The sequence below is a fragment of the Ranitomeya variabilis genome, chromosome 6 (genome assembly GCF_051348905.1).
Source record: "Ranitomeya variabilis isolate aRanVar5 chromosome 6, aRanVar5.hap1, whole genome shotgun sequence".
Taxonomy (NCBI): Eukaryota; Metazoa; Chordata; class Amphibia; order Anura; family Dendrobatidae; genus Ranitomeya; species Ranitomeya variabilis.
Genome location: NC_135237.1, coordinates 427,748,381 through 427,760,890, shown reverse-complemented (window position 1 = coordinate 427,760,890; position 12,510 = coordinate 427,748,381). Strand labels below are relative to the sequence as shown.

At 46.7% G+C, this 12,510-nt stretch overlaps 1 protein-coding gene across 2 annotated transcripts in view; it reads right to left on the bottom strand.

Moving 5' to 3' along the window:
- Window positions 1-12,510, bottom strand: part of OSBPL1A (oxysterol binding protein like 1A) — a 253,732-nt gene that overhangs the window by 228,851 nt on the left and 12,371 nt on the right. Inside the window, exon 1 of one of the 2 annotated variants that reach the window (XM_077270362.1) lies at window positions 3,267-3,406. The exons of the other annotated variant lie outside the window; for it this stretch is intronic. Coding sequence (XP_077126477.1) covers window positions 3,267-3,282 — 16 coding nt within the window. The 5' untranslated portion in view covers window positions 3,283-3,406. Of the gene's footprint in view, window positions 1-3,266; window positions 3,407-12,510 lie in introns of those variants that run through there. 2 annotated transcript variants of the gene reach the window in all.

The following is a 12,510-nucleotide window of genomic DNA, read 5'->3' as shown; positions in this document are numbered from 1 at the left end:
GTCCTTGTTGGCTTTTTATCACTTATGTTACATAGCTTTACGTTTACACTCCGTACAGGTGTGATCTCCGAGGTCTTATGGATCTCTATCATGGCTATGTGACTGAGCTCTAAGGGAAAGCGCACACATTCCCTATTCAGGACGATCGCAGGCAAAACCTGATCTCTTGGCAGTAAGAACCTTGCTGCAAAAAACACAGATTTTGCTTAGTTTTTCCTGCGTTTTCGTGATGCTATATTTGTCTCTTGCATGCTGTTAAAGTGTCGTGCTTTAAAAAAAAACAAAAAACTGTTTCTACTTCATCAGGTTATGCGATCGTAATTTTTTCAGCATTTTTTGCTCCACTCATAGCTTTCAATGGGTAAAAACACTAAGTAGTAACATGCTGCATTCTGCAAATCCCAAGGTTTTGCACAAAATACCGAGGATGAAAAAAAAAAAAAAAGATGTGCACAAGATTTCTGAAATCTCAGACTTTGCTGGTACTGTAACAACGTAACTGAAAATTTGCATAAGGCCTCTTTCAGATGTCTGTGTGTCCTGTAGGTGTGGTGACAGTTTTCACACGTAAACCCATTCAAGTGAATGGGACTGTGCACATCACTGAGTTTCTATGGATCAGGTGTTCAAGGCCAAAATACACTGACATGTCCATTTTTTTTTTATTTTTTATTTTTTTAACAGCAGCACGAGCTAAACGTCCTGCACACGGATGACACATTGATGTGATCCGTGTGACACGTCTCGGTGCCTGGGAAGCAGCGTTACAGTAAGTGCTCTTCCCCATCGCCAGGTGCTGAAGACGGCTCTCATCATTCTCCCCTGCTCTGCTGGTGATCGGCGCGAGCAGGGGAGAATGACAAGTCATATTCAACTGATAACAGTGAGAGCAGGCGGCTGATTGGACTATTACTCCCATCAGCCTACAACTGCTGCTGCTAACAGTGAGAGCAGGCGGTGGCTGATGGGGGTATTCATCCCCCACCGGCTGCGCTATAAATAAATAAAAAAAGGCATTGGGCCCCCTGTATTTTTGATAACCAGTAAGGCAAAACTCACAGTTGGGGGCTGCAATCCTCAGCTGTCAGCTTCAGCAAGGTTGGTTAGCAAGAATTTGAATAAATAATTTTTAAACAAAAAAATAGCGTGGGATCCCCTCAATTTTTGACAACAAGCCTTGCTAAAGACTGGTTATCAAAAATACAGGGGAACCAATGTCTCTAATTTATTTCTTCACTTTATAGCGCAGGCGGCAGGTGATGAATACTCCCATCAGCCGCCGCCTGCTCTCAGTTATCAGTTAAATATAACTCCTCATTCAGCGCTGATCGTCGGCATAACAGGAGAATGATGAAAGCCGTTTTCAACAGCCGGCGTTGGGGAACAGCGCTAACTGTACAGCTGCTTCTCAGGCGCCGGGACATGTGGCACTGGTGCAGCACAGGTGTACCGCAAGTATTACTCACACACAGACTTGGATATCTCCGGTAGTAGAAATATCAGGACATGTGAAACTGGCCCCAAAAAAAGGCAACGTGTGAACACAGCCTTAACTGTGCACATGTTCAGTCTCATTTTTCTTAACATTTCAGATTTCAAAATCCACAAAGCAGATAAAAGATGTGAGACGACCATTCTTCAGGCACTCTCTAGCAATACATACAAGAATTAAAATTAAAATCTGGTGGCAGACATCACAAAAGAGGACAGAAAAGACACCTCATGAAAAACACTGCAGGTGGCGTCTTTGCCAGGAATAAGGCTATGTGCCCACAATCAGGAATAGTAGCGTTTTGGAAGCATCGCATTCTCGCCGAGTCCAAAACGCCGAGTTCTAGTCACTGCACTTGTCCATCAGTACACGCGGAGTCACTGCCCATAATGAATAGGTGTCAGAATCTGCAGCGGAGACCAGAAACTGACATGCTGCGGCCGGTAACCCGCCACGGGGGAGTTTACACAGCAGTAAATAGACAGAGCGGGCAGGAGAAGGCTATACAGCCCGTCCACGGTGCCTGTGATGTAGAACGCGGCTGTTCCGGATTGTGGGATCGCAGCCTTAATACCCCAGAGTCAGAGATGTCAAATGCACAGATCCAGAGGGACAGGCTCCGGACACCAGGAGGATCTTCAGCTAATACAGTGTTTGCTGACACTTTGTAACACATGAAGAGATAGGCTACATTCACATTTGCGTCTTTGGGCGCAGCGTCGTCTACGCAACCCAAAACGCAATACACAACGCAGCATTTTTTGACGCATGCGTTGTCCTAAAATGTTTATATGGTCTTGTCACTGTCTAAACACTTCATCACTTGTTTTTTACTGAAAAGGAGCATGCGTCAAACAACGTGGGTCGACGCGTTTTCCATAGACACTGTTTTTTTGGCGCATTTACGACGCAAGTGCGCCGCATGCGTTTTTCTAAAAAAAAATATGACGCTGGAAAATTGCAACATGTAGCGTCGGCTGCGCCCTGTCTGGTGCGCCCAAACGACGCATGCGTCGTACAACGCTTGAAAACGCATACCGGCGCATATCCATGCGCCCCCATGTTAAAGATAGGGGGACTCATGACGCATGAGTCGGCATGCGTCGACGACGCTGTGCCCAAAGACGCTAATGTGAACGTAGCCATACAATGACCAACAAGCTTTATATACAGGACACCGGCAGAAGACAGCAGGATGGAGACTGTCCTCATATACTTATTATTTAAGGTGACTGATCACAGAACAGAAGTGGGGGAAACAATGGGGCGGTTACCCATAGCAACAGTACCCCTGCTTATTACGGAACTGGTAAAGGGCTATGATAGGTTGCTATAGGCAACAGCTCCACTGCCTGCACTTAGCTATAGCAGCAGAGCTGTGTGTGTGTGTGTGCAGTAGTGCGGCAGCAGGGGTGTGTGTGCGGCAGCAGGGGTGTGTGCGCGGCAGCAGGGGTGTGTGTGCGGCAGCAGGGGTGTGTGCGCGGCAGCAGGGGTGTGTGCGCGGCAGCAGGGGTGTGTGCGCGGCAGCAGGGGTGTGTGCGCGGCAGCAGGGGTGTGTGTAGTAGCAGAGGGGGTGCTGTGTGTGTGTGTAGTGTGGCAGCAGAGGTGTGTGTGTGTGTGTGTCAGCAGGGGTGTGTGTGTGTGTGTGTCAGCAGGGGTGTGTGTGTGTGTGTGTGTGTGTGTGTGTGTGTGTCAGCAGGCTGTCCCGGGCAGAGCTCAGCACACAGCGGACGGTGCAGTCACCTGTAGCCCTCGGTGTCAGGCTCGCACTTACCGCACACCGCGCTCATCCTGCCGTGCGCCCAGGACAGTCGGCGGCCGACACTGCTGGAGACAGCGGCTCCTCCCCGCACACATGGCTCCTATTATGCTCTTGCTTCCTGTTATCCTCCCTCCTATGGCAGCTGCGACCGGTCCGGCTCCCGCCTGCTGCTCATGGTGTCATGTAACGGGGCCGTGAGGAGATCACGGTCAGGAATGTGCTGGAGGATTTCACATTTTCTCCCTGGAGTTTTCCTTTGGTTGCAAGGTCGCCTCCCTGATAATTTATCTGTGATGTGCTATCAATGATTGGAGCACGGCCATAACTCTATACAGGCTGGAATGGGACTAGCACTGACTGAGTTGTGTGTCTTCCCCAGCTGCTCAGGTGCCTGTCCGCCTGGCAGCATCCATCGGAGAGGCCCCGGGCACAGGAGGGACAGCAATGATCTGGAGCAGAGGACTCCGCTTGTTCCTCATACTCTGCTGAGCGGCTTTTTAGTGACCCTGTCGTTTTTAGCTATTACACTGTCCGCAGTGTGTTGGTAGTAATGCAGTGTACATCAGCAATATGTTTTTGTCGAATAAAACCTCCTAGTATTATGTTTAACCCCGTCACACCAGCAGCCTTTTTTGTTTTTCCTTTTCTGTTTTTTATAACTTTTTATATTTTTCCGTCAATATGGCCATGTGAGGGCTTATTTTTGCGGGAAGAGTTGTACTTTTGAAAGACACCATTGATTTTACCATGTCGTCTACTCCAAAACAGGAAAAAAAATTCCAAGCTTGATGAAATTGCAAAAAAAGTGGAATCCCACAACTGTTTTTTTTTTTTTTTAAACACAAATGCTAAACCTGACCAGCAGTTATGATTCTCCAGGTCATTACGAGTTCATAGACATCAAACATGGATAGGTTGTTTTTTATTTAAATGGTGAAAAAAAAAATCCAAAATTTGTTTATAAAAAATGAGTAATTTTCCGATACCTGTAGCGTCTCCATTTTTCGTGATCTGGGGTTGGGTGAGAGCTTATTTTTTGCGTGCCGAGCTGACATTTTTAATGACACCATTATGGTGCAGATACGTTCTTTTGATCGCCCGTTATTGCATTTTAATGCAATGTTGCGGCGACAAAAAAACGTAATTCTGGCATTTTGACTTTGTTTTTTACTACGATGTTTACCGATCAGATTAATCCTTTTTATATCTTGATAGATCAGGCAATTGTGATTGCGGCGATACCAAATACCGTATATACTCAAATATAAGCCGACCCCCCTGATTTTGCCACAAAAAACTGGGACAACCTAAAGACTCAAGTTTAAGCCTAGGGTGGGAAATGCAGCAGCTACTGGTAAATTTAAAAAATAAAAATAGATACCAATAAAAGTAAAATTAATTGACACATCAGTAGGTTAACCCCTTTCTGACATCTGACGTACTATCCCGTCGAGGTGGGGTGGGCCCGTATGACCACCGACGGGATAGTACGTCATACGCGATCGGCCGCGCTCACGGGGGGAGCGCGGCCGATCGCGGCCGGGTGTCAGCTGCATATCGCAGCTGACATCCGGCAATATGTGCCAGGAGCGGTCACGGACCGCCCCCGGCACATTAACCCCCGGCACACCGCGATCAAACATGATCGCGGTGTACCGGCGGTATAGGGAAGCATCGCGCAGGGAGGGGGCTCCCTGCGGGCTTCCCTGAGACCCCCGCAGCAACGCGATGTGATCGCGTTGCTCTGAGGGTCTCCTACCTCCCTCCTCGCCGCAGGTCCCGGATCCAAGATGGCTGCGGCATCCGGGTCCTGCAGGGAGGGAGGTGGCTTACCGAGTGTCTGCTCAGAGCAGGCGCTGGTAAGCCTGCAGCCCTGCACAGCAGATCGCCGATCTGCCAGAGTGCTGTGCACACTGTCAGATCACCGATCTGTAATGTCCCCCCCTGGGACAAAGTAAAAAAGTTAAAAAAAAAATTTCCACATGTGTAAAAAAATAAATAAAAAATAAATTCCTAAATAAAGAAAAAAAAAATATTATTCCCATAAATACATTTCTTTATCTAAATAAAAAAAACAAAAACAATAAAAGTACACATATTTAGTATCGCCGCGTCCGTAACGACCCAACCTATAAAACTGTCCCACTAGTTAACCCCTTCAGTAAACACCGTGAGAAAAAAAAAAAAAAACGAGGCAAAAAACGCTTTATTACCATACCACCGAACAAAAAGTGGAATAACACGCGATCAAAAAGACAGATATAAATAACCATGGTACAGCATCATCAGCAAAAAAATAAAAAAGTTATAGTCCTGAGAATAAAGCGATACCAAAATAATTATTTTTTCTATAAAATAGCTTTTATCGTATAAAAGCGCCAAAACATAAAAAAATGATATAAATGAGGTATCGCTGTAATCGTACTGACCCAAAGAATAACACTGCTTTATCAATTTTACCAAACGCGGAACGGTATAAACGTCTCCCCCAAAAGAAATTCATGAATAGCTGGTTTTTGATCATTCTGCCTCACAAAAATCGGAATAAAAAGCGATCAAAAAATGTCATGTGCCCGAAAATGTTACCAATAAAAACGTCAACTCGTCCCGCAAAAAACAAGACCTCACATGACTCTGTGGACTCAAATATGGAAAAATTATAGCTTTCAAAATGTGGTAACGCAAAAAATATTTTTTGCAATAAAAAGCGTCTTTCAGTGTGTGACGGCTGCCAATCATAAAAATCCGCTAAATAACCCGCTATAAAAGTAAATCAAACCCCCCTTCATCACCCCCTTAGTTAGGGAAAATTAAAAAAATGTATTTATTTCCATTTTCCCATTAGGGTTAGGGCTAGTGTTAGGGTTAGGGCTAGGGTTATTGCTAGGGTTAGGGCTAGGGTTATTGCTAGGGTTAGGGCTAGGGTTAGGGCTAGGGTTATTGCTAGGGTTAGGGCTAGGGTTATTGCTAGGGTTAGGGCTAGGGTTAAGGCTACAGTTAGGGTTGGGGCTAAAGTTAGGGTTAGGGTTTGGATTACATTTACGGTTGGGAATAGGGTTGGGATTAGGGTTAGGGGTGTGTCAGGGTTAGGGGTGTGGTTAGGGTTACCGTTTGGATTAGGGTAAGGGGTGTGTTTGGATTAGGGTTTCAGTTATAATTGGGGGGTTTCCACTGTTTAGGCACATCAGGGGCTCTCCAAACGGGACATGGCATCCGATCTCAATTCCAGACAATTCTGCGTTGAAAAAGTAAAACAGTGCTCCTTCCCTTCAGAGCTCTCCCGTGTACCCAAACAGGGGTTTACCCCAACATATGGGGTATCGGCGTACTCAGGACAAATTGGACAACATCTTTTGGGGTCCAATTTCTCCTGTTACCCTTGGGAAAATACAAAACTGGGGGCTAAAAAATAAGTTTTGTGGGAAAAAAAGATTTTTTATTTTCACGGCTCTGCGTTGTAAACTGTAGTGAAACACTTGGGGGTTCAAAGTTTTCACAACACATCTAGATAAGTTCCTTGGGGGGTCTAATTTCCAATATGGGGTCACTTGTGGGGGGTTTCTACTGTTTAGGTACATCAGGGGCTCTGCAAATGCAACGTGACGCCTGCAGACCAATCCATCTAAGTCTGCATTCCAAACGACGCTCCTTCCCTTCCGAGCTCTGCCATGCACCCAAACAGTGGTTTACCCCCACATATGGGGTATCAGCGTACACAGGACAAATTGGACAACAACTTTTGGGGTCCAATTTATCCTGTTACCCTTGTGAAAATACAAAGCTGGGGGCTAAAAAATCATTTCTGTGAAAAAAAAGAGGAATTTTTATTTTCACGGCTCTGCGTTATAAACTGTAGTGAAACACTTGGGGGTTCAAAGCTCTCAAAACACATCTAGATAAGTTCCTTAGGGGGTCTACTTTCCAAAATGGTGTCACTTGTGGGGGGTTTTAATGTTTAGGCACATCAGGGGCTCTCCAAACGCAACATGGCGTCCCATCTCAATTCCAGTCAATTTTGCATTGAAAAGTCAAATGGCGCTCCTTCCCTTCCGAGCTCTGCCCTGCGCCCAAACAATGGTTTACACCCACATATGGGGTATCGTTGTACTCAGGACAAATCGCACAACAACTTTTGTGGTCTAATTTCTTCTCTTACCCTTGGGAAAATAAAAAAATGGGGGCGAAAAGATCATTTTTGTGAAAAAATATGATTTTTTATTTTTACGGCTCTGCATTATAAACTTCTGTGAAGCACTTGTTGGGTCAAAGTGCTCACCACACATCTAGATAAGATCCTTAGGGGGTCTACTTTCCAAAATGGTGTCAGTTGTGGGGGGTTTCAATGTTTAGGCACATCAGGGGCTCTCCAAATGCAACATGGCGTCCCATGTCAATTCCAGTCAATTTTGCATTGAAAAGTCAAATGGCGCTCCTTTCCTTCTGAGCTCTGCCATGCGCCCAAACAGTGGTTTACCCCCACATATGGGGTATTAGCGTACTCAGGACAAATTGTACAACAACTTTTGGGGTCCATTTTCTCCTGTTACCCTTGGTAAAATAAAACAAATTGGAGCTGAAATAAATTTTGTGTAAATAAAAATGAACATTTAACTTTTTTCAAACATTCCAAAAATTCCTGTGAAACACCTGAAGGGTTAATAAATTTCTTGAATGTGGTTTTGAGCACCTTGAGGGGTGCAGTTTTTAGAATGGTGTCACACTTGGGTATTTTCTGTCATATAGACCCCTCAAAATGACTTCAAATGAGATGTGGTCCCTGAAAAAAAATGGTGTTGTAAAAATGAGAAATTGCTGGTCAATTTTTAACCCTTATAACTCAATAACAAAAAAAAAAATTTGGTTCCAAAATTGTGCTGATGTAAAGTAGACATGTGGGAAATGTTACTTATTAAGTATTTTGCGTGACATATGTCTGTGATTTAAGGGCATAAAAATTCAAAGTTGGAAAATTGCGAAATTTTCAAAATTTTCACCAAATATCCGCTTTTTTAACAAATAAACGCAAGTTATATCGAAGACATTTTACCACTATCATGAAGTACAATATGTCACGAGAAAACAATGTCAGAATCGCCAAGATCCGTTGAAGCGTTCCAGAGTTATAACCTCATAAAGGGACAGTGGTCAGAATTGTAAAAATTGGCCTGGTCATTAACGTGCAAACCACCCTTGGGGGTGAAGGGGTTAAGTGTTTTTGAATATCCATATTGAATAAGGAGCCCCATATAATGCTGCATAAGGGTATGTGCACACGTTGTGGATTTCCTGCGGATCCGCAGCGGTTTTTGCGGTGCAGAAACGTTGCAGATCCGCAAGTGATTTACAGTACAATGTAAATCAATGGTAAAAAAGAAAAATGCTGTGCTAATGGTGCGGAAAATTCCCTGCGGAAACGCGGATTAAAAGAAGTAGCATGTACCCATTCCATTATAGAAATCCACAGGGGTAAAAAACGCAGTAAATCCGCACAAAAAAAAGCATCAATTCCGCACCTGCGTTTTCTGCCAAGAGATGCAGAATCCACACCAGAAATTCCTAAGCCTAATCCGCAAAAATGATATACTCACCTCTCGTCGCTCAGGCCCCCGCCTCAGTATTCATCTGTCCCTGTTCCACCGCCGGGCGCCGCTCCGTCTTCTGGGTCCTCTGGCTGTGACGTTCAGGCAGAGAGTGCGCACTAAACACGTCATCGCGCCCTCTGACCTGAACATCACAGCCAGAGAACGCGGAAGATGGAGCCCGGCAGTGGAACAGGGACAGGTGAATATCACACAATGCTCACCCTCCCCGTCATACTCACCCTCCCGGCACGGTCCCTGGCAGCTTCTCCGATGGTCTTCGGGCACCGGCAACTTGTTCCAGTGTTCAGTGGTCACTGGTACCGCTCATTAAAATAATGAATATGCTCTCCACCCCTATGGGAGTGGAGTCGTGTCCATATTCATTACTTTAATGAGCCGTACCATGTGACCGCTTAACACCGGAAGAGCTGCCGGCGCCTAGAGACCATCGCATAAGAGACGCTGCCAGGGACTGCGCTGGGAAGGTGAGTATGATGTGACAGCTGCCACTCTCCCCGCTGACCCCTTGGGACAACGTCTCAAGTATAAGCCAGGAGGGGCACTTTCGGCCTAAAAAAATGGGCTGAAAATCTCGGCTTATTCTCCAGTATATACGGCATGTGTATTCTTTTTTTGTGTGTGTGTGGGGGGGTTATTTTGAATGGGGTGATTTGAACATTTATATATCTTTTTTATATTTTTACAAACATTTATTTTTACTTTTTGCATTTTTAAATAGTCTCCATGGGAGACTAGAAGCTGCAGTTGCCCAATCGCCTCTGCTACACACACAAGTGATGATCAGATCAGAAATGCTCACTTGCTCTGAGCACTGACTGCTGTGCGACACTCACAGCAATCAGGCAGTGACAACTACAGGGGTCTCCTGCAGCCTCCGGGTTGTCATGCCACTGATTGGCGACCCGCGGTCATGTGACATGGCCACTGATTGGCGGTATTAGTGTGGCGCTTCCAGCGTGGTCACATTAAATGCCACTGTCAGAGATTGACAGCGGCATTTAGCTGATTAAAAGCCGCAGGTGGATCGCGATTCCACCCACGGCTGCTAGGGGCACATGTCAGCTGTTCAAAACAGCTGCTAGGTGCTGGGAATGATGTGGGCTCACTGCCGGAGTGCACATCAAAGGAGGGACACGACATGTTCAGTACATGTATTGCACATGTTGTGTAGGGGTTAAAAAACACTTTATAACATTAGAGGATCCCCTCACATGACCCTTCTTTCAGTCATAGAGATGGTGATTTTATCTTTCTCTAGTCACCTTCCACGACAGTCACCTAGGAGGATGTCTCCCCGCCCTAATGGGGGACAGGAACACAAAGAGGTTAAATAACCCTCCCCTTCCTGCTAACTCCAGTGTTTTTCCTGTCCCCCAGTGGGGCATGAAGAGGTCCTTCAGGTGCTGTCGTGGCCGGTGAACGGAGCACCTGGATTCTCTTACCGCCGGGCAGCCGAGGTCGGGCAGTGATCCTCTCCTCCTCCATGTGCTGCGCTCCGTCTACATCCTGGTGGTGGACTCGGGCCCTCCTTCCCGCCCCTCCTGCACCTCTGGGGCAAAGCGGGGCGGTGACGTGCTGCCAGGGTCCTCGCTGAGCTCCCCGGCGTCCTCCCTCTCCAGCGTCTGTGTGGAGTTCCGGGTTCGCGCGGCCAGATGTGACGTCATGGTACTTCCGGTTCGCGGCCTGGGGCTCTGCACTGGGACGCACGCTGTTCCTGGAGTTCCACGAGGTTGGTGGCCACCGAGGGGAATCGCCGACCGGATAGGGTCGTTCAAGCCTCCCTATGGACCAAAGGGGGAGGAGCACGCAATATCGCTGGGAGACCATGGTACCTATATATCCTGGTCTGGGCCTCCAGGTAAGCGCTGTCCCCTGTCTCTCTGTGACTGTATACAGCTGACCATGGACGGCAACAAACCCTCTGCTTCATCTGCAGATCCCAGCGTTCACCCTCTTGCCGTGAGTAGCAGGGCTGGTCCCTTTACTGTTCTGACATGTTGAAGGGTTATTTAGTATACCTCTCTCTCTCTTTTAGGGAGAAAAGGTGTCTGCCCCAAAGAATAAACCTAGCCGCAAGTGTGGTGTTTGTGGCTCCCGGCTACCCTCCGCTTATAAGAAGACCCTATGTCAACCCTGTACAGATGACATAACACGTGTTGAACAGCCCTCCCTCCTGGACAGCATAAAAATCCTGATTAAACAGGAGGTACGATCCTCCATGGAGGCCTTCTCCCAACCTCAAGTATCCCATCCCCCCCCCCCCCTAAAAAGAGGAAGATGGCCCAGTTAATACTGATTCTGACTCGGGTGAGGTCCATGAGTCGGAAGATGATTGGGAGAATGAGGGCTCCACATCCACCCCTAAAGTAGATGGAAAAAAATACTATTTTTCCTCTGAACATATGGATGGGTTAGTCTCCATAGTAAGGAGCACCATGGGGGTTGAGGAAATAGAGGAAAAACATTCCGTACAGGATGTAATGTTTGGGGGTCTGAGGCCCAAGCCTAAAAAAGAGTTCCCTATACATGAGAATATTCAAACTCTCATTCTCCAAGAGTGGGCTTCCCCAGAGAAAGGCCTTAGTGTCCCTTCAGATTTTAAAAACCGGTTTCCCTTGGAGGGTGATAATTCTATTTGGGAGGTTCCAAAAGTGGACGTTCAGGTCTCTAAAGTCACCAAAAAAAGTCCCTCCCATTTGAGGACTCTTCTCAATTAAAAGATCCGATGGATCGAAAAATTGAGAGTCACCTAAAGAAATCCTGGGAGTCCTCTACGAATCTTCTTAAGGCAAATATAGCTTCTACTTGCGTCGCCAGGGCTCTGGATCTTTGGCTTCGCAAATTAGAGGATCATCTCTCCCAGGGTACTTCCAGAGAGGAAATCCTGGATTCCCTTCCCCTTCTACAAAAGGCTTCGGGATTCTTAGCGGATGCTTCGGGAGAGTCCGTTCGTATGGCCGCACGGTCCCTAGTCCTCTCAAATTCAGCCAGGAGAGCTCTCTGGCTGAAATCTTGGGGAGGCGATATTACCTCTAAAACAAAACTTCGCGCCATCCCCTTTCAGGGTCACCATGTGTTCCGGCCAATACTGGATGATATCCTGGATAAGGCTTCTGATAGGAAGAAATCGCTTCCTGAACAAAAAGTTACAAGAAAGCGGTTTTTTCATTCCCCCCGGGACCAGTCCTCAGAAGGATTTCAGGGGAAAAGGAAAAATGGGTCGTTGGAGCTACCCAAAAGGGGGTAGAGGCAGGAACATCCTCGTGCCTCAGCAGCAACAGACTCAGGTAAAACAGTGACTCTTCTGTCGGGGGCGGCTCTCGGTTTCTCACCCAGTGGCGGTCCATATTCACGAACCAGTGGATCCTGCACACGATACAATTCGGACTAAAATTGGAATTCGAGAGCCCCCCCCCATTGCCTGAGAATTACCCCGGAACAACCCCCAGACCTTCTTGACTCCTTTCTCCTTCAAATCCAGGAACTTCTGAGAAAGTGATCTCCCATGTACCCCAGCAGGATTTAGGCAGAGGTCATTATTCTCACCTTTTCCTCATATGGAAACCCTCCGGGAAATGCAGGCTGATCATAAACCTGGAACCCTTGAACCAGGTCAGCAAGTATCGGAGGTTCAAGATGGAGTCAGTCAAAAC